Here is a 20,248-nt window from a genome sequence, read left to right on the forward strand (position 1 = left end):
CGCACACTGACACTTGCCTTGATATTAATTGTGAAGAATGCAGAGAATGAGACCTGGCTCAACAGCAGGGAGTTGAAAACAGCCAGGAAACACGCAGAAACTGAAAAGCAGGTGTGTGGTAAAGAGTGCAGATAGGTATGACCATCACCATTTGATAACTCCTCTGAAGTGCTACCTTCATTTTCCATACATATTCCTTGAAAAAAAAAAAAATTGAAGAGGAAGCCCACTGCAGAAAAACAACTGGTTTGATGAAGTGGGATTAGGATATTAGAAATTTCTGTATAGTACCGACGTATTAAATAATGCTGCTCTGCATCTACAAGGATCTTCATGGAGAAGCAAAGCATCAAACAAACTAATTCACTCCACTCTTTGTGCAGTGTACTCTACTAACACATGATGGAAAACTAAGGAAAATAATTTCCTGGCTCTAGTGAGGGAACTTTCGATGTGACAGGTAAAACTGGAGAATGTGGGGGTTTTCCTCATGTATCTGTACTTTCTTGGCCCTCACTTTTGGCTGCCTCATATTCTGTGTCAGCATCCCAGAATAAATGATTTTTTTTCCCTTCAGTCAATTTAGAGCAAGACAAAATAGGCTTGAAATACCACACTGATAACTTAGTGCAATGCTCATCTTTACTTTTTCTGTTGAAATGGTAAGATTTTGAGGCAGTCTACCTTCATGCTTGGAAACAGTCATTGATCAGGGAAGCATGGCCAATTCCAAAAACTTCAGGATTATAATTGCATTTTAAGGAGAATTCTCCTTTTATTCTGCTGGAATAAATTAAAATATGCATAGATTCTGATTTCTATCCAAAGCAATGAAGTTGTATGGTAGAAGGCCAAAGTCAGAAGTTGAAAAACTACTAAAATATTCCAGACTTTATATGATTAGGCAATTTCAGACTTTTAACTTACAAACATCTGTGTTTCTAATGCTTCAAACAGGAAAAAAGAAAAAGCCACCCCACTCAAGAGATATGGTTTCAACATGCAGTGCATAAATGTAAATACAAAATTGATTCTGGTCTCTAGAACTTGCCATGAGAAAGTTCTCTTTCCTCATCTTTCCTAACAAACTCACCCATTGCAGAGAAGTAATATATGTTACAGTTTATTAGAAGACTGTACAATAAATGACAGTTATTTTGGTCTTTCAAAAGCAAGACTTAGGAGACATTTAACAGCATTTCTGGACCTGCTTAAGGTGAGGACATTGTAGTAAAAATCCCTATAATTTTTATTCTTTAGAGAGATTCTGATGTGCATTCTCACTCTCTGTTCCTGCCAACTCCTATGAAATGTAGTATTTCTAGTTTGCATAAAACATTTTTCGAGAAAATTAAATATTTTCACAAAATGAATAGCTGATGGCAGGGAGAGATAACTTCTGAAAAACAGCATAGAAACAGGCAAGAAATATTTGGTCAGAAAAACAGGAATATTGTAGAAAAGTTAGGATTATTTGTTTTTAACATTGTAAACTGCCACGTATGTTGTACTATAAACTGCAGCATTCAGCAATTATGGAATGTGCAAGACACTGTCAGTGTCTTGCATCACAATGGTATTATCGCTACTTTGTTGGAATTTTTTCATTTATTTTTCAAAATTAATTGTGAAAGGTGTCTAAAATATGCCTAGAAAGCATGTCCACAGCAGTGCCTAAGTTACTTTCCATCTGTAAGAACAGTAGGACTTTCAGTTCAATATTTGACATCTCGAGTATTTTAGATATTTGTCTATAAAGTCCCCCTATTTTGATTGGAAGCAAAAAGAAATTTGGCAGCATTGCATATATGGTATACAGAGATCTTATGTCCAAAATGCTGCAGTTCGCTAGTTTGTGTTTATTCAACCACTTAAATGCTTTTCCTGATACTCCTTCCAAGACATTCAAGCAGATTCTGCCATGAAGCATGGTAATAGATATTCTATATATGTAAAGGTGATGTGTCATCAGAGCAAATTAGCTTCCCTGTTGTTTCAAGATTTGCCCTTGTGACACCTCTACATTGTAGACAGGGTAAGAGAGGAATTATCAGCAGCAACAGCTTTTTCATTAGCATTTGCCTAACAGAAAGACAGTCTGTCTTGTTTCTTTTAAGCTAGGTAACATTGCTGCATCATACTCATCTTTTGCATGAGATCAGCCTGAGTCACAACTAAGAAATCAGAAGAGTACATACTGCAATACATGGACCGACAAAGTTTTATGAAAGGAGAATATTTGTCCAAAAATCCTGTTTGTAAGATTTTGACTACTTAGTGCCTCAAACCAAATTTCATTAATGTGAATAATCAATAAATTCTTTGAGGAATAATGTTGAATCATGTGAAATATTACTATATTTAGTGCTTTTTGTAGGGGAGTTTTCAAATTGTTTTGAAAGAAAACTTCTAAGAGGTATTGATATAAAAGACATGATTAATACTTTAAATTCCAATGCAATACTAGTACTGATTAGGGACTAAAATAGGCAATCATGAAAAGTACAAAGTGTAGGACTGGATGATCCTGGTAGAATCAAAATAGATTCACTATTGAAAATAGAAGCATGTTTGTTTTCAGAGTCTGACTTTTAGAATTATTTTTCCCAGCACTCCTCAAATTCCTTTATGTATTTCTCTCAGTTAATATGCCTGAGATTCACTTCTCAACTATGACATGTTAAAACCAAGGAAAGAATGTGGCATGAGACAGCAGCTTGAATGAGGTGCAGGTATTGTTTACAAGTGTTTCTGAAATTAGTCTGAGTGCTACCTGTGAAGATAAGCCAACAATGACAGTTTTGCATAAACCATTTGCTCTATTTGTGAATGTCTAAAATATTCCGTAATCTCAGGAGAGAACAGTGCCATTTGACATGATACAGTCATTAATATTGTCAAAGCACTGAAGATAGAGCTCCAGCAATATGATAATAGAAACCTGATGAAGACTAAAAATGCTTGTCAGTGAACCAAAAAAAAATCTGTCAGCAGCCTTCTGAATACATAGGTACTGTATTCATTAAGAAAGAAAGAAAAGTTATTAGCTGTTTATAAAGACCATTTTAATGAATAAAAAATGCTGTGATATCTAAGTTATGAGATTGCAGGCAAACTGTTGACAACAGGCACTACATGAGGAGGAGGAGATGGGAAGGAATAATGTAGCAGCATCTATTACGTGTGTGGAAAAAGGATACCAATGCATTTTCATGAGAGATGATATCAGAAACTATTTTTACATCCTGTTGCCAAAGGACTTCTTCTTTACACCTTGCAGAGGGAGATGACCCCCACCCCCATATTTTTTCCATGTGTTGTTAACATTGCGAATATTATTTCTGTGTATCAATAAAATAGATTGTGGAATCACAAGGAGAGAGTCTCTCTGTGTAATTTGGTTACCAAAGTAATTAATTTCCTTCAAGGAAGGGGAAGTTATCCAGTGCTGGTCAGTCTGTTCCACGGTCCCTTTGTTATCAGGCACTGTTTATGGATAAAGAATTTGCTTATTGTATTAAAGAGATAAATATTCAATTTCAAAATTCAAAATGAAATTATGAAAACAGAAAACACATTGCCTGAGAACTTAGCTGCATCCTTACATATTTTTGCTGTCTCTCCTAGCACAACATTCAGCCATGAGAGATGCAGGCAATTGTAATGAACGTTTTTTCCTCAACTTTTTACAAAAGTTTGCTCAGTTTGCTTTTGGTTTTTCTGAATTGTATTGATTCCTACCGTGTATCCCAAAATAGTCCATTCTCTATAGCTTACACAGCTCTGCTAGTGAATTGCAGACTGTAAAAGATGAATCAAAATGAATCTTTGTTAGCATTGGTTTATGCCTGCTTACCCATTGCAGATCATAAAATTACAGAATCACTTAGTTCAGAAAAGATGTTGAAGATTATTGAGTTCAACTGAAACCTGGCACTGCCAAATCCACCATGTTACAAAGCACCACATCTACAGTCTTTTAAATACCTCCAGGGGTGGTGATCCCATCACTTCCCTGGGTAGCCTGTTCCAATGCTTGACTATACTTCTAGTGTAGAAATTTTTCTTAATATCCAATCTAAACCTTCCCTGTCACAACTTGAGGTCATTTCCTTTTGTCCTGTTGCTTGTTATCTGGGAGAAGAGACTGACCCCACCTGGATACAACCTCCTTTCAAGCAGTTATAGAGAACACTGAACTCTCCCCATGCCCCATTTCTCCAGGCTAAACAACCTCTGCTCCTTCAATTGCTCATCATAAGGTGCTCCAGACCCATCATCAGCTTCATAGCTCTTCTTTAGATGCATATGGAGTATGTACTAGGCAGAAGAAACAGCAAGCAGCTTTGAGAATTGTCTGCCTTAACTGTGGGAAGCTTTCTTGGGCTTTCTGCAGGCACCCCTGCCACCAGTACCTATGTGAGAAGGGCTTCATGCAGAATGGCATTTTTAAGAAAGCTCTCCCTTCATGCCTCATACCTTTCTAGGCTGTGGAGTTAGGACACAGTGAGGGTCTGTATGAACATGTCAGCATTGGTGGACAAACCTTGTACTTCCAGCAATGTGCCCATGTGGGAAAGAAGGCCAGTGGCCATCCTGGCCTGTATTAGGAACAGTGTGGCCAGCAGGAGAAGGGAGGTCATTCTTCCCCTGTACTTGGCGCTGGTGAGGCAGCACCTTGAGTGCTGTGTCCAGTTTTGGGTCCCTCAGTTTAGGAAGGATGCTGAGATTCAGGAGCGTGTCTGGAGAAGGGCAACAAGGCTGGTGAAGAGTCTGGAACACAAGCCCTAGGAGAAGTGGCTGGGGGAGCTAGAGCTGTTTAGCCTGGAGAACAGGGGGCTCAGGGGAGACCTTATCACTCCCTACAACAAGCTGAAAGGAGGTTCTAGCCAGATGGAGGTTGGTCTCTTCTCTCAGGCAACCAGCAGCAGTCTTAAGCTGCTTCAAGGGAAGCTCAGGTTGGACATTTGGAAGTTCTTCACAGAAAGGGTGACTGATCATTGGAAAGGACTGCCCACGGAGGTGGTGAGTCACTATCCCTAGAAATGTTTTAAAGGTAAGACTGGATGTGGCACTTGGTGCCATAGTCTAATTGACAAGATGGCGTTACTTCATAGGTTGGACACGATGATCTCAAAGGTCTTCTCCAACCTAGGTGACTCTGTGATCCCAGCAGCAAAATGGAGCATGTGGATGCCGCCGCTGGAGCAGTGATGCACTGGCATGCACGAGAAGCTGGCCCAGCACCGCCGCAGCCGAGCGCTTCGGGCAGGTGGGACAGGAGCCACCCCTCAGTTATGCCGGGTCACCCGGAACGCGGCGGGGCCGCGCGGCTCCCGGCGAGGTGGATTGGGAGTTCCAGCGCCTGCCTTCCGGCCTGACTGAAGGACTGAGACTAAAGCAATCCTTCCTGGGGGAAGGGTACGTAAGGCTGCCCGGGAAAAAGCGGGGCGACGGATTCGGGACACACCCGGGCCAGGCCAAGCCACGCCAGGCCGGGCAGAGTCTCCGCCCCCCGAGAGCCGCCGCGGCAGTCCAGCCCAGCCCAGCCCAGCCGAGCCCGGCGCGGCCCCACCCCGCCAGGACGGCTCAGAAGCATCCTGGGGCTTGTAGTCCAGCGCGACACTGTCCCGCCTCCGGCTGCAAAACTACAACTGAGCGAAACTACAACTCCCGGCGGGCGGAGGGGCGTGTCTCGAGCGCCGTGTCCGAGCCCGCACGGGGCGGGGGCCAGTCCCGCTAGGTCGGGCCGCGCGGGCGGGGCTTCTCCGTGCCCATCGTTCGCAGAGGGGACTCGCCCGCCCTCGGCCCGGCAGCGGGAGCGGGGCAGGACGCGGCTACCGCCCGGGGCTAGCGGCACTCACCGCTCGCGGCTTAGCGGAGCGCGGGTCGGGGGCGGCTCGGCTGAGCGGGAGGCGGCGGCAGCGGGAGCGGGGCTCCAGGCGGACACCCGCTGTCCGGCTCGCCGCCCTGCGCTCCCAGCCCGGCCGGCGGGCGGCTGCCTGCGGGGAGGTGGCGATGGAGAAGAGTTAGTGCAGTCACCGCGCTCCAGTGGCCGGGGAGAGGGCCGGGTCGGGCCGGCTGGTGCGTGGGACCTGCTGCCCTGTCGCCAAGAAGCGGCTGAGTGACCGGCCGGCCGAGGGCGGCGGACGGTGCGCGCCTGTGTGGTCCCGTCCCCCGCCGGCTCCTCCCGCAGGCGGGCGGGCGGGCGGCCGGCGCTGCGGTGGTTACCGCCTCCCCCTGAAAATGAAGAGGTGGTGGCAGCTGCTGCTTCGGGGTCTGGCTGCCGGGGGGAAGCCTGGATAGAGGCTCGTAAAGAAGGGTGAAGAGAAAGTCGCCGCTCTCTGGTTCGCGAAGGGGGAAGCCGGGCATTTTTCTCACCTTGCTGCGGGGCCAGAGCACAGCGAAGCCAGGGACGCCGGCTGCGAGCCGCTCCTGTGCGCCGGGGGAGGGGGCGGGATGCGGGGGGGGACCCGGCACCGCCGCGGACCGTGGGCGAGAGCCTGCGGCGGGGCGGGGTGCGAGCGGCCGCGGCGGCGCTGAGCCGGGCGGCGACGATGGTGCGGGGAGGGAGAAGTCCTGGCAGAGATCTAGCGGCGGCGAAGCCTCCCTGTCCCCTGCCTCCCAACCTCCCTCCCGCGGGGCCGAGGCGCTGGGGAGCATGAGGCGGCGGCGGGGACCTGTTGTGTAGGGGGAGGCGCGGCAGGGAGGATGAGGAGGACCTGCTCCCGAGGCGCTGGTGTCTGTGGGCGGCCGGCCGTGCCCCGGGCTGCCGCGGGCTCGGGAGAATCCCTTCCTGTGGAGTGGTGACAGGGGAGCCCTGCGCCCCTAGGTCTGCGCGGAGCGGCGGCCGCTTCCCGCTGGACTGCGGCTTCAGGAAGAGGAGAGCTTCAAGTGTTCTTCGGAAGCTGGAGTTGCAGCCTGGTTCCTTACTTGCCTTTTTTTTTTTCTTTTTTTCTTTTTTTTTTTCTTTTTTTTTTTTCTGTTTTTTTTGTTCTCCCCTCCCCCTTAATGATTTGTTTCGCGTGTCTCTCGAGGGAACGTCTTAGGAATGGTCATTTTTAGCAGTGGAATCTGCTGCGCAAAGGAGGATTATAACAAATCTCTATGAATGATAGACTCGATTGCTAAACCTTGCCTTGACCAACCTTCTGACCCTCGGAGAAAACTCTCAGGGTGTGCGTGGGAAGGAAAAAACCTTCCCGTTTGAAAATAAACTTGATAAAAAAAGACTGATTTTTTTTTTTTTTTTTTGAGAGAGCCTAACTGATTTATAATTACTTTTTTTTTTTTTTTTCTTTTTGTCCTGTTTTATGATAAGTTGTTTTTAAAAGGATTGTCCTACGTGGTTGTTTTGTAACTGGTGGAGGAAGGAAGGAAGGATCCCTCTCAAGCGTTTCTGATATGACAGCTTTGGTTTCTGAAGAGTTAAGTGGTGTTTGCATGATACACCTATTGCTAGTCTGGTAGCAGACTTTTCATCGTTTTATTTGCTTTTTTTATTAACTGGGGCTGGTGGAGAGGGCTCTCTTGGCCAGAAGAATATTTGCACATATATATTTGTATACATTTTTGGTGGGGTTCTCCCCACATTTTACTCTTTCTTGATGACTCCTGGCGGTGGTAGTGGGCCCATGAAAGACTGTGAATACAGTCAGATCAGCACACACAGCTCTTCGTCTCCCATGGAGTCTCCCCATAAGAAAAAGAAATCAGTTCCCAAGAGAAAATGGGAGGTTTTTCCTGGAAGAAACAAATTCTTCTGCAATGGGAGGATCATGATGGCTCGACAGACTGGAGTCTTCTACCTGACTCTTGTTCTCATCTTGGTCACCAGCGGACTCTTCTTTGCATTTGAGTAAGTGACTTCAAAGTCTTCGCTCCTCCTCTAGTTATTTATTTTCTAGCTGGAAACAAAATTAACATTTTTGTTTAGGAGAGAATGCTGACTGAATTCCACTAATGTTGATCTATATAATTGAAAATACAATCTGTTAAGATGCCGAGGGGTGCACAATACAGTTTGGGTTGTCATACTCAGTGGAAAACTAATGAGAATCAAGGTTGAAATTGCTTTTATATCACAGGTTTCCAGCTCTTGCTGGTATTGAATGAGGAATGTAAAACAGCAGGTTTGGGATGACCAGGAAATGATGAAGCTCCTCATCTGTCAATTACTCTGAGAATCAAAACTGGCACATGCAAAAATACTGACACTTTGTCACAAAACTGAATGCAAGAAAAGCAATATTTCCATTAGTTTATGAATCAGGCTTTTTTTTAAATTATTTTTGACATAATTTTAATAACTTGTAGACGAGAATTTGAAGTGAGAAGGAAAAAAGAGCTGTACAATTTTACATGTACCTAGCTTTCCACCACTAGGTAACAGCATTACTTTCTCTTTGTGATAACTTCTGTGTGAGTTTAGTCTTAGTTTAAGCTGCATTTGCTTTGGAGGTTTGGACTGTATCTTTTTAAAGTAAGCTTCTGGCATCCTTCTAGGGCCTTTTTCTCTGTAGCTCTGGAGTCCTTTTCATCTATATAAAGTGAACACACAGTGACAGCAAATCAAATATACTGATTTTTGCTCTTATGTTGTAGTAGTTAAATGAACTACTGGAAGTAAAGAATTAGGCACTTGATGTCAGCAATATAGTGTAACTTTTATTTCCTTATCTTTATTTAGGAACCAAGTACAAAGAAGTTTACTGCTAAAAACATTCCCTATAAGAATAATTGAGTTATCTTAAAGGGTTGTTGCTTCTGTACCTGATTTAAATTATTGTAGTTTGACTTGTGGCAGGAAAATATCTTCAAATTACTTTTTTTTTTTTTTTTTTTTTTTAAATAAGAACTATTATTTATAACTAAGCTTCAATGCTGCCTCCAGAAGTTGTTTTACTAAGCAGTAAAATAGTTGAAAGCAGTTGAAAGCCAAATGTTATTCAATACTTGATGTCTTCAAGCAAGAAGATAGGGACATTAACAAACCCTAAATTGTATCTGTTAAATGCAGGTCATCTTAATAGTGGTAGCAGTAAAGAAAGTAAAAATGCTCAGCCAGTAACCAGTGGCTATGTGGGCTCAGTAGATGAATTGTCATTAGTGGGCTCCAGGTTACTTCAGAGGAGTTTATTAAATGTAAATCTTCTGCAGACATTATGAAGCTGCTTGAGTATCATTTGAGTCGTTGAAATAACACAGACAATGATGGTATCCACACTGCAAGTGTGTTTACTTTCCTGGTTTTAAACGGGTATTAAAGGTGTAACCTGATAGTATTGCATTAAAACTGGGTGCTACTCTATTCTGTTTGCCATGATTAAGCTTTTGGAAAGCTTTTCTATGTGGGCTGACACTTCTGTCTGCAGTCTCATCACCTTGAGCTCTGAAGCCTGCTGGACTTCCTGAAGATGCCAAAATGTAAATGTAGGATTGAAAGTATAATATTTTATAATCAGGATTGTAAAACTGATTTATTAAGCCTCCATTTGCAATTTATTTATATGTTTTAATCTTTCAGATTTATATGAGTGATTTGTATGATTTATATGTTTTGATCTTTCAGAGATAAATTTTCTTTGCAGCTGCATGATTCAGAACTGCTATAGCAGGATGAGCTGCTAGCTATTCATCACCTTCTGATTTTATCACTACTGTGAGCTACATGCTCTACCGGAGTTGAATTCTGCAACTTCCATCGTGTCTTTGAGAATATTTGCAGTGTAACCATATATGATTGACAAGATTTTTAGTCAAGGATTTTCATATATAGTTGGTGCTTATTCTTACTGGCAGTCTTGAAGCAGGGAGGAATCTTGGGCTTTATATAATAGAACTGTGTAAATTCTCTGTGTGTACTGGTCTTGAGTCATTCTTGTATCACTTGCACTCTCCTAAAAAATCAAAGTAGAGGGTGGCAATGGTATTCCATTTTTATAATGATAAGGTAGATTTTGGTCTTTAGAGAGCACTTGCATTTAAAAATTATTACTCATCCTCTGAAGGCTAATTAAAACCCAAATCTAAAACGTGTGAGAATGGTGTTTAGTACGTCTGTGATGGCTAAACTGTAGAGGATTGTTAATGTTATGAAAAGAGGGGAGTCTCTCATTGAAGAGTGTTACTTTCAGGCAGTTTCTATTTCTGTCTGTTCCTAGTAGTGTGAAGTTACTATTTATTGATCAGTGATAACATTCTCAGTGTTAAGTGTTGCTGCCATTGTTGGCTGATTTGATTATGGTGTTCCTCATAAACCAGCCATTTATTGAATATGACAGGAATGTCTTTCAATCCTTTGTGTACCTGTGGAGCAAAGTGATATTTAAATGAATGTGTGGCTTGTGTGTTTGTAAGGTCAAGCTGCCATTGAAGAGGAAGGTACCCTAGATGTTCTTGGAAATGTTTGTTCTTTCTTGCTGCCGTGGAAGTAAATTGTTTTGTTGCCTTTGGTTTTGGAAACTTAAAAATGGATACTCATGGTTCAAGTCATTCCCTGGCTACAGGCTGGGAAGGGGGGGAAGTTGGAAAGGTTACTTTGACAGCTAATTCCTTGGAAAGCATCATGCAACATAAACATTCGTACTTTATACTTCAGCTTCATTTGTTCCTTCAGTGTGATTCCCCTCCGTTTTATTTTACTCTTGACATCCATACATGCAGAGCTGTATCTCATGCGCTTTGGAATACTCTCCAGGGAAGAAATACATGTCTCAGAGGCAACAAATCCTGTGCCTCCAAAAGCAAACATATGTCACGCATCTTGACCTGTACAGCTTTTGACATTGAGTCATGCCTTTGTAATCTTTGTTTCTTTATATTTTTGCTTTTGTGCTTTTTTGCTTTTTTCCTGCCTTCTTTCTGAAAGCTCCTGCTTTCAGCTGGTTTTATTCCATTCTCTCTGTTGACTTTTATCTCTCACCTACTCGAAGTGCATCACCACTTCTTCCTTTTATCATTTCACTGGTTTTTTTTCATTTTCAAAGAGATAAGCTAGAATTTGCTTAAAAGAAAATTGACAAACTATGAGTTTTCAAGCTGGTAAAATATTTATAAGTCCTGCTTCTTTCCCTTTCCAAAGGAAGAGAATGCAAATAACAATCAGTTTTATTTCTGTAACTTGTTTATTAAATGTAACATGGATGATTGCTAGCACTTTAGGTTTCTAAGAGGAATGCTGTGCTGAGTTGTTCTTAAAAGCTATGCCTATTTTAAATTGCTCAAGATGAGACACCACAAATTATTGAATTTGTCTTTGAAATTTGGATATGTTACTTTATTTTTGAAACTTTTTTCTAACCCTAACCTTGAGTTATTTAGCTTTATTTTCTTTTATCTTGTGAAATTTGCTTTGTGCTGCATTTTGGTTTTTTTCCTTTGACCTGCACCAGTACACAGACATGTATATTTTTCCAAACTATTTAACGCTTATTTATCAAGGTAGCTGTGTTTAAAGCTTAGAAAACAAATTCCTGTCCACAGAGCAAAGAAAGCATCTGTAACTGAAGGGCAGATCTGTTGCTGTGTGTAGCCATTTCAACCATTGTATTTACATATATGTCAAGTCCTTTATTTGTCAGTAGAGGCAGAACTAACATACTTCATACTTACTGCACTTAGCTAGGTATACATATTTAAAAGAAATAAGAGCCCTTTATGCTCAGGATCATTTGGGGTTCTGTTTCTGTAGGTTACAGGAAAGCAAAATGGAGGCTGGATGACATAAATAACACAGTAGGATTTGTGAAACAAACATATTGTTGTTAAATGACAAGTCTCATGTGGATGCACAAGATCACAAGTTCCAGAGCGGTGGCTGACGACCTTGGCTGTGTTGCTACTGTGAGTTGTCTCTGACTGCTCCCTTTTCCTCTTGGGCCTCACTGGGCAGGTAGCAGGAAGGAACATGTCTGCACCTGAGCTGCTTCAGCTCAGGCAGGCAAATTAAACTTTCCATAAAAACGTGGGTTTTAGTGAAGATGCCGGCTGAACTGAATTGACTCAAGCACAGTCATGTTTCCTTCTGTCAACTTATTTGCAGGGTGAGTGGCTCTGGAAGAAGGTTGAAGCAGATGGTAGGATGCTAGAAGGGCTGAAGCAGTGAAGCTTTTTTTCTCTGTAAATGTGAATCAGAGCCCTATCACTTCTGATGCCATTTGATGCTTGCACTGATTCAGCAAGCTGGAGGGTTTTTTAGTTTGTTTTGAGCTAACTAACCCCTGATTTTTATTTTTTTTTTTTTAATTTTTATTTTTTTTTGTGAGCATGTGTGTAATTGCATTTTCTTGTAAAAGATATATGTTGGAAAATTATTTAAACTGAGGCTGTTTGTGTATATGTGTATAAACCATTGATTCCTATATACTCGCAGTTGCTGGCAGCCTGCTCCATACCTCCCACTTTGAAAACCAGTGTGACTGGAGGACATTCATGAGTCACACTTTGTGATGCTGTGTGTGGATTGTTCAATATTGAACTTTGTGGTGAAGTGGTGTAACTTGCTGCTCACTGTGACAAACCTCTGTGTGTAAACACTGATGTCAGTAAGCTGAGCATTTTCACTGTGGTATCAACAGCCCTTATCTTATGGCAAGTGTTTTCTCCTCTTGCAAGAGGTGGTCTCTTAGCATGAGGTTGTGTGCCAAGTAGGTGGAATGTTCATCTAATAACCTTCTTTATCTTTGTTCTCTGCTCTTAAGACAAGTAAGTTACTTGTGTCTCTTGACCACCATGCCCTTAAACTATGAGTTCCTTAGAAGAAAATGCTACCAATCCGCCTTCAATCCAACTGTTAAAGGCTGCTCGAAGCTTATAGGGCATTTCCTGTTGAAGATGTCAAAATGGATTTTAAAGCAAAAATCATAGTGTATCAACTATACAGAGAACTGCATCCTTTTTTACATGAAGGCAGTCACTGCCTAATTGTGCATGGTGACATAAGTGAGTGCAGTGTTCAGTTTTCTTTGTTGCTTTTTATTTTTATAAACCTGTCATTAATGTTAAACCAGAGGAATATTTCTGTTCCTTATTTTGTCATATTACACATCTCTGATAACTTAGTAAAACAGACACGGAATACAATAAGTCTAATCTTTAGGGTTTACACTTTGTATTGAGCAAGTGATACTGTCAATTTCTAGTGGGCCATATGCATTCCAAGAAGAATGTTTATTCTTTGCACTTAGTTACCCTGAAAATGTTAACTGTCAATCTCCCATTTACTAAGTATATCTAATACTTTTCTCTTGATAAGGGACTTTTCTTCATTACAAAAGAGTTTGCTTAATCTCCTAAGTTTCTCTGTGATCTGAGCAAGTATTTCTGCTGAAGTTTCTCCCTGGCCAAAAGAGAGTAGTTTTGTGCTGCCATATCTCAAAAGTAGTGTGTTACTGAGCAGATATGTCAGTATAAACTTATAAACCTGCTTTGAATTAATTATGATATAAATTGAAATCCTTCTGCCCAGAAATTAACAAATGGCATTTGATATTAGCTCATACACTTCTTTTTTCCAAGGCTGGATCTATTTACATGGAAATGGACAATGACTAAATGCTTAATTTTTCAGAGTAAAATTCTGTGGGAATAACAGAAGGAAGGGTAACCTCTCATGTTCTTAGAAGTCATGTCTTCTTTATTTCCCCTGAAACTGCAGAAACTTTTAATGGTTTTGTAACACTAACCTGCTTTCTAAAACAGCTTTTTAACAACTTTGTTTCTTTCTTTATGAGGGTGTTTGGTTTGTTGGTTTTTGGTGTTTTTGTTTTGTTTTGACTGGGGATTATTTTTTTTGTGTTCAGCGTAGTTGATGGCATTTGTCTGCTGTTTCATTAAGAAGTTTTGAACATGTTTTTTTAAAAAATTTTCTACTCATATATCCATCTTTTTGTTGTGGAGGTGCAGGGAAATGAAAATAGGGACTGTAGTGGCATAATGGGATATCAGTTTCTGGGATATTGGCTTCTCAGATACTATATAATTTAGGGACCTTGTGGAAATCATTGTGTAGCTTTGGATCATCAAAACACATGCATCTTCAGAGTGAAATGTGAGCATTAGCAGTCAGCTTTGTCTGACCAAACCCTTGGGAAGTTCAATCGCTGTTTTGCTGGTGGGTGATTTCTAGGCTCACTGGAAGTGTTGGTGTAAATCCTTACCTGGAATATTTTATATTCATTCCAGAGAAGGGGGAAAAAGGTAATTTTTATAGTTTAGTTATTCTTACATATCCACACACACACACACACTCACATGTATATATGTATGTATGTTTGTATATATGTATCTTCAAATGTGTACAAATGCTAATAGCTAATGCTTCTCTACATCTTCAATCTCCAGAGTACAAGTTTTGACTTGTAATCTTGTGATGGTCATTTGATAAAATCTATCTTAATTTATCACTCAAAAGTTTGAGGTTTCTATTGATCTCTGCATATTATGCCTGTTTTATTTTGTCCTTCCCTGAGTAGGTGCTGTTGTCCCTTTGTCTGAATGAATGTATGTTATAGGTATAAGATGTATCTTTAGGAGACTAGTGTAGTCATGTTAAATCAATTTACACTCATGACATCTCTGTCTGTTCTTGGAAGACTGGTATTGTGATATGGCTATCTGGAAGTCTCAGAAATTTTCATTTGTGTTTTAAAGGAAAGATGGCCTTTTTCAGGTGTTTTCCCATAGTTTCTCAGGAATCATGTTACATGTTTAGGTTCCTGTAAAATATTCTTTTCATTCATGTTGAAAATTGGACTAATTATGCAAAAAATACCTTTGTTGCTACATGATTTAATTTCTGTCATAGCTGTCACATTTCATTATTATTTTGTAAACGGCATTTTGTGCAAAACAGAGTATCTCAGTGGATCTGGGTGACAAAGAAATTATCTTCTGGGTGTGGATGGGGGGAGGGCTGGCAAAACACTGTATTAAAAATATCTGTGGGTTTTTGTAGATTTTAACTCCTAGGTTTTGCTTTCTGTGTAGTTAAAAATCCCAGCAAAATAAAGTTTCTAATGGAAATGGTCTCTCCATTCTAGGGCAGCATTGAACTGTTGACTGTAGTACTCAAACATGAATTAATTAATGAGAAAGTGAAAATTGCTGCAGAAGAGAAATCTGAGAATGCTTTTAACTTTCTAAGCTGCATGCTTGTTTCAAAATGGAAGTCAAAAAACCTCACAACAGTAGCTTAAAATTCTGGAACATTTTGAAAAATTGCTTAAAAAGTTGAGCAGCTTTAGCTAGGAAGTTTTTCTTCTAACAGGTGATTCTTGCAAGTGAGGCTCTAGTAGCTGATGATGACTTCAAGTCCACACTGCCAATAAAGGTTTGCACATAGCAGTGCAGTTCATCTTTCATTTGATAAAGCTGATGGAGAAGGGGGAAAAAATCCCCTGAGATCAGCAGGAACTACCAAAAGTTTATTAAACTTCATATAATTACAGCCCACTTTATTTTCAGAACTTAATACAAAACTGTGGATAAATTTTTCACAAAGAGACAAATTGAGAAATCAAGATGAAGTCTATGTGTAATAGTCCCAAATAAAATTCTCTTTATATTTCTCGTGTTGCAGAAGTACTAGATGGTACTAAGATAAAACATACTTATGATGTTGTTTTGAAGTTTCAGTTTTGGGCAGCACACGCCTTGTCCCTTACTCTGTTGTTTCTGTTCGTATTTGAGCTCCTGCTCATACTGCACTGAATAGACAGAGGGGACTTTCTGCAGTTCGCATCAGTGGAGCTCTTACCCAGATGGATCTTCAACTCAACTGCTTCAACTACTAAGTTGACAGTGTGATGTATGATTATATATGATTATACAATTCTGTGTATGATCACTTATATTTCATCAGTGTCCATAGGGTTTATTCACATTGTTGTGGGATGGTGCCTAATGAGATCTTGCATAATGAGCTTGGCTAATGAGATCATAGCTGGTTTTGTTTTTCCACCCTTGCTCTCCCCTGAAGTTGCTTACTGCAGTAGATACTGCAGTGTGCTATTGTTGCAGTAAATATGCAGTTAGTTCAACTGCTTCTATAAACTTTACTCTTATTTTAAAAATCTAATTATGAAACAAATCAAATAGAATACTGAAAATCAAATTGAAAACAGAGAGCCTGAACTCAGAAGTTGATGTACATAAAATATCAAGTTTGTGAATTTTGTGTTACAGTTTAAATGCAAGATAACATTTTTACACTATCTGTGTTGAATGAATCCATGAAATTAGTTTGAAGGCTTTAGTATACATTTCTTGTACATATAATCAATATATATCAGCCCCTAAGAGCAAGGGACAGATATATTAGAATTTGTTAGAATACTAACATAAATATTCGGTATAATACTACAAATTATGAATGTAGATTAAAAACATGGTCAGGAATAGGAAGCTGCTTCTTCCCCCCACCTTGCAAAAGGAGTACCAATACAAAATTTCTCAGATTTTGATAAATTTTGTATCCCCTCTTTTTTGAACTGTGTATCACTATCTGCATATCAGGGACTTGCATGTCCATTACACTTGTGAGATACTCACTGGTTATGAGTGCCCTGATTCCAGGCAGGGAAGCAAGTGTCAGACCAGCCTGTACTTAAATTTTGCTGGTGTGCTTGTTTTTGCACATGGTGTTTTCATGGCACATCTATGCATGTTCCTTAATAAACACTTTTACTAGCAAAAAGGACTTTCTAGTGTTCGGTTAGTATATGGAAGAGTTATGATTGTTCCTTATTTGGAACTGTGTAGAGCAGTTATAAGTACTGTGAAGCAAAGTAAAAGCTAGAATAGCTGTGACTTGTCTCTCATCTGCATTGCAACTCACTAATAAATTTGCCTCTTGTGAGTGTGGTTTCCTTAGAGCTGAACCTCATAACGCTTCTATATGAGAAAAAAATACAATATTTAAGATACTTTTATTATTTAACATATTTGAACTCTTTTTCAGGGCTGAGAGGCACTGGGTGTGGGAACAGCAAATAAGCTCTATCATTAGTCAGGGTAAATGGGTTCATGAACTGTGCTGCATGGTGTGATATCAAAGATTGGAGTGCACTGTTAAAGGGGCATATTCACTTCTGATTTGCTTCACTGCATTAGTTTGGAGAGGAGAAACCTCGTGGGGGAATCCTATTTAGTAAGTACTGGTCTGGTAAGAGGGAATGGAAAAAAGGAGCTTTGGATCCTTCTTGGTTGTGTTCAATAACAAGACACAAAAATTACCCTTAAAACAGAAGAAAGAAGGGTGGGGGTTTTGGGTTGTTTTGTTTTGTTCTTGTTTTGGGAGTTTTTTGTTTGGTTTTGTTTGTTTTTTGCTTTTTTTTTTTAGTCTGCTTGCCTGTTTGTTTTGATTTGTGGGGTGTTTTTCTTTTTTTTGCTGTGAGGATGATTTAACATGGGCATAGGTTGCCCAGTGAGACTATGGACATACTGAAAACCAACCAGATGCAGACCTGAGCAGTCTCCTCTGACCTTGCTTTCATCTGGAGCAGTTAGACTGAATTTTCAGAGGTCCTATCCTACCTCAGCTGCTCTGTGATGTCTATGAAAATTAGAGAACTTACCATAACGCAGCAAAGTAAGATGTTTTTAATCTAGCAAGACAATTTTAATCTTGTTTTGATGACTCATTTTACACCTGCATACTCTATGAGAACTTCAGTTTTATCTGTTGTAAAATATGAACCTAAGGTCTCAGTTTAACAAAACTTAAAATTTCCAAGTGAAAGTCGTAGCTGTTCTTTCTGACCCTTCTATTTTCTCACATTTGAATGTGGCTTTCTCTGTTCAAAGTGCATTTTCCAACAGTTTTTGGAGGTTCTTTGTTTGTTTTTATTCTGCTGTTCCTCACCAGGCTTTGCCCTCTACTATCCATCTGGGATTTGCTGAATTATTGTTAGTATTTTCTTTTCTTATAAATAGCAGCATTAAGCTTTGATAAATTTCATACAGATTGTCTCTGTATACAGTTGTTCCAGCAGTGTTATATGATCATCATGTCTTTGTCTTGCTTTTGTAAACTTTTCTCTCCTTCCACCAGTGTTGCTAGACACTTGTTCACTTTTGATAGGCTTAGATCACTGTTGCTGTAGAGGGGATATGAGGGCAGTAAAGTGAGGTTGAAAGACTTGATTTTTTCCTTTCCATAGTCACAAAAAATGAGTGTATAATTTTTTTTTCCTGTCATCTGCACTGTTTGCCTATATCATTATGCAGATATGTGAAATCATGAGGTCTGTCTCCTAGCACTTGAGTCAGGTCAAAAAGTTCTTTGGATCGTGCAAGTTCAGCTTCCTCCTTGAGCCTGCAGTTTGACAAAACCAACTTCAGATCAGCTTCTGTACCTTAAATGATAGTGTGTTACAGCTTCTGAACTCCTAGATATGAACAAAATGGCTTGTCTGAAAAGCTGCTAAAGCTGGATTAGTTATCTTTAGGGAATGGAAAACACCCTAGATATGTCAGATTAGTCCAAGCTTACTTTAAAGGGTGATTTGCTTAAAATTAAATGTGTAAATCATTCCAGCAAGGCAGGTGTCCAGTTCTGGATTAAAAAATGGAAATAATAAAAGAAGGAAGCTTAAATGATGCAAATGAAGCAAAATATATATACATATGAATATCTCATGTCTCAGAGCAGCTATCAGAATTAAGTTTCTCCAAGGCTGGTGAAAGCCAAGGGGGACATCTTTTCATACCACATATCCAAAGCACTGTTTTGAGTGAATTTCATGTCTGCAGACCTCCCTGCTTGCTGTGAGAGGCCAGAAGTTGACATTCTGCTCAAGAATTCAAACAAAATGATTTTGTAGGAGCATCCCAGTTTCCTTTCTGGAAAGGAAATTTCATCTTTGCAGGCAGATGACTCTGATAGCTGTAGAGTGCTAAAAAGGATGGACCCACCTCTTCCCTTCTCCAGGCCTCAGATGTCACTTCTTTTGTCTTGCTCTGCTGTTTTCCCCACCCAATGGTGAGCCACTTCAGGGAGTTCCCTTCCTGCACAAAGCCTATCCTCCCCTTCTGTCCACATGATGAAAAACTTGCTGCTGCTTTATATCACTGAGCTGAATCCCTGCAAACTCAGAAGAAATGTTATTACTAGTGGGAGGCAGGAAGTTGTCAGATGATCATCACTGTGATTTCGAACTGTATCACAACTTTAGGAAACTTGATAAATAGTCTTGGCTCTTTGGCATCTGTGAGGGTGCGAGCAGAACATCTTAGTTACTTAATGGAAATCTACAGAGTTCTGACTTTTTAACCATATTTTATTTCTGAAGTAACTGGTTTGAAGTTTGTAGAACTTGAGCTGCAGCATCTTTCAAATAGCACCCCTTAGTTGTTCATGTCTTAGGGATTTTCTGATTTTTTTTTTTTTAAAAGACATCCAATTTGTAACACAACACAGGGACAGTAACTGATGCAATGTTTCTTCCTGCATAATTTCTTAGGTAGTCTGTGTTCCCCATTTCCAGACTGCAGAGCCAGTGTATTGTATTTTGATAGCAGAGCCTATGGAAAGCTCCATGAATGCTTCTGGACTTTAGTCTTTATAAAAACAGCTGAGTTAGCTCAAAATACACTAAACTGAATCAGGAAGGGAGTATTGTCAATCCTTGCCATTTCTCTCAGCTTCAGCATGTTTCTTCACAATCCCATTTAGTTACCTGCTTGGGTGAGGTGTTTGTTTACTGTTGTAAATGTTGAAACTTTCAGCTTAGGAGGTTGAAGGAAGGATGATAAAGAAGTTAATGGAAATCTGAGCAGCCTGCATGCAAGAGACTATTGGAGTGTATGTCTCTATTCACAGTGCGATTAAAAAATGGCCTTTAAAATGATTTTGTTAAATAAGACACCCAAAACTAATGAGAGCAGAAGGAATCTTCTATAGAGCAGACGACGGGAAAGAAGTTGGACCAAAATCTGACAGAGATTAATGTAATTCAATATAAGACCTTGGAAGGGTAATCAGTCTTTTACAAGACACAAAGCTCAAAAGGCTCTCTTCACCTTGAGGTGTGGAGACTTTGAGACTTCTCATCACTTAAGAGATCAGTGTTCATCTTTAGAGTAGAATGTGGGGTTTTTTCCTCCACAGAGTCTTTTAGGATCAAGCTGCACTGTGCATTGTTTTTTAATACTAGCCTCTTGAGAGCTGAAAACTCATTTCCAGTACTTGAGTATATCAGAAGTAGTGTGCTGGAGGGCAGAGGGACATTGCAGAGGAAAGCCTATA

General features: G+C 40.3%; 2 protein-coding genes across 7 annotated transcripts in view; one reads left to right on the forward strand and one right to left on the reverse strand.

Moving 5' to 3' along the window:
- Positions 1–5,860: 5,860 nt before the first annotated feature.
- LOC130250851 (serine/arginine repetitive matrix protein 1-like) lies at positions 5,861–7,445 on the reverse strand. Its single transcript, XM_056486963.1, has 3 exons — positions 7,346–7,445; positions 6,382–7,044; positions 5,861–6,240 (listed from the first exon to the last, which is right to left on the reverse strand). Exons 1-3 carry the CDS (start codon positions 7,443–7,445, stop codon positions 5,861–5,863), a joined length of 1,143 nt encoding a protein of 380 aa, XP_056342938.1.
- Positions 6,215–20,248, forward strand: part of ZDHHC14 (zinc finger DHHC-type palmitoyltransferase 14) — a 91,360-nt gene continuing 77,326 nt past the window's right edge. For 3 of the 6 annotated variants that reach the window (XM_056486266.1, XM_056486270.1, XM_056486271.1), the window contains exons 1-2: positions 6,234–6,347; positions 7,322–7,858. In XM_056486266.1, coding sequence (XP_056342241.1) covers positions 7,608–7,858 — 251 coding nt within the window. In that variant the 5' untranslated portion in view covers positions 6,234–6,347; positions 7,322–7,607. Of the gene's footprint in view, positions 6,348–7,033; positions 7,859–20,248 lie in introns of those variants that run through there. The other 3 variants (XM_056486267.1, XM_056486269.1, XM_056486268.1) reach the window with 2 other exon arrangements.

This window comes from Oenanthe melanoleuca, chromosome 3 (genome assembly GCF_029582105.1).
Source record: "Oenanthe melanoleuca isolate GR-GAL-2019-014 chromosome 3, OMel1.0, whole genome shotgun sequence".
Taxonomy (NCBI): domain Eukaryota; kingdom Metazoa; phylum Chordata; class Aves; order Passeriformes; family Muscicapidae; genus Oenanthe; species Oenanthe melanoleuca.

What these genes read in the sequence shown, in the direction of transcription:
- LOC130250851 (XM_056486963.1), bottom strand. Translation starts at nt 7,445, where the DNA reads ATGCAAACACCACTTAACTCTTCAGAAACCAAAGCTGTCATATCAGAA. An exon ending in ACCAGTTACAAAACAACCAC is followed by an intron (nt 7,045 to 7,345) that starts GTAGGACAATCC and finishes ACCATTCCTAAG; the next exon opens with ACGTTCCCTCGAGAGACACG. An exon ending in TGCTCTGGCCCCGCAGCAAG is followed by an intron (nt 6,241 to 6,381) that starts GTGAGAAAAATG and finishes CTTCATTTTCAG; the next exon opens with GGGGAGGCGGTAACCACCGC.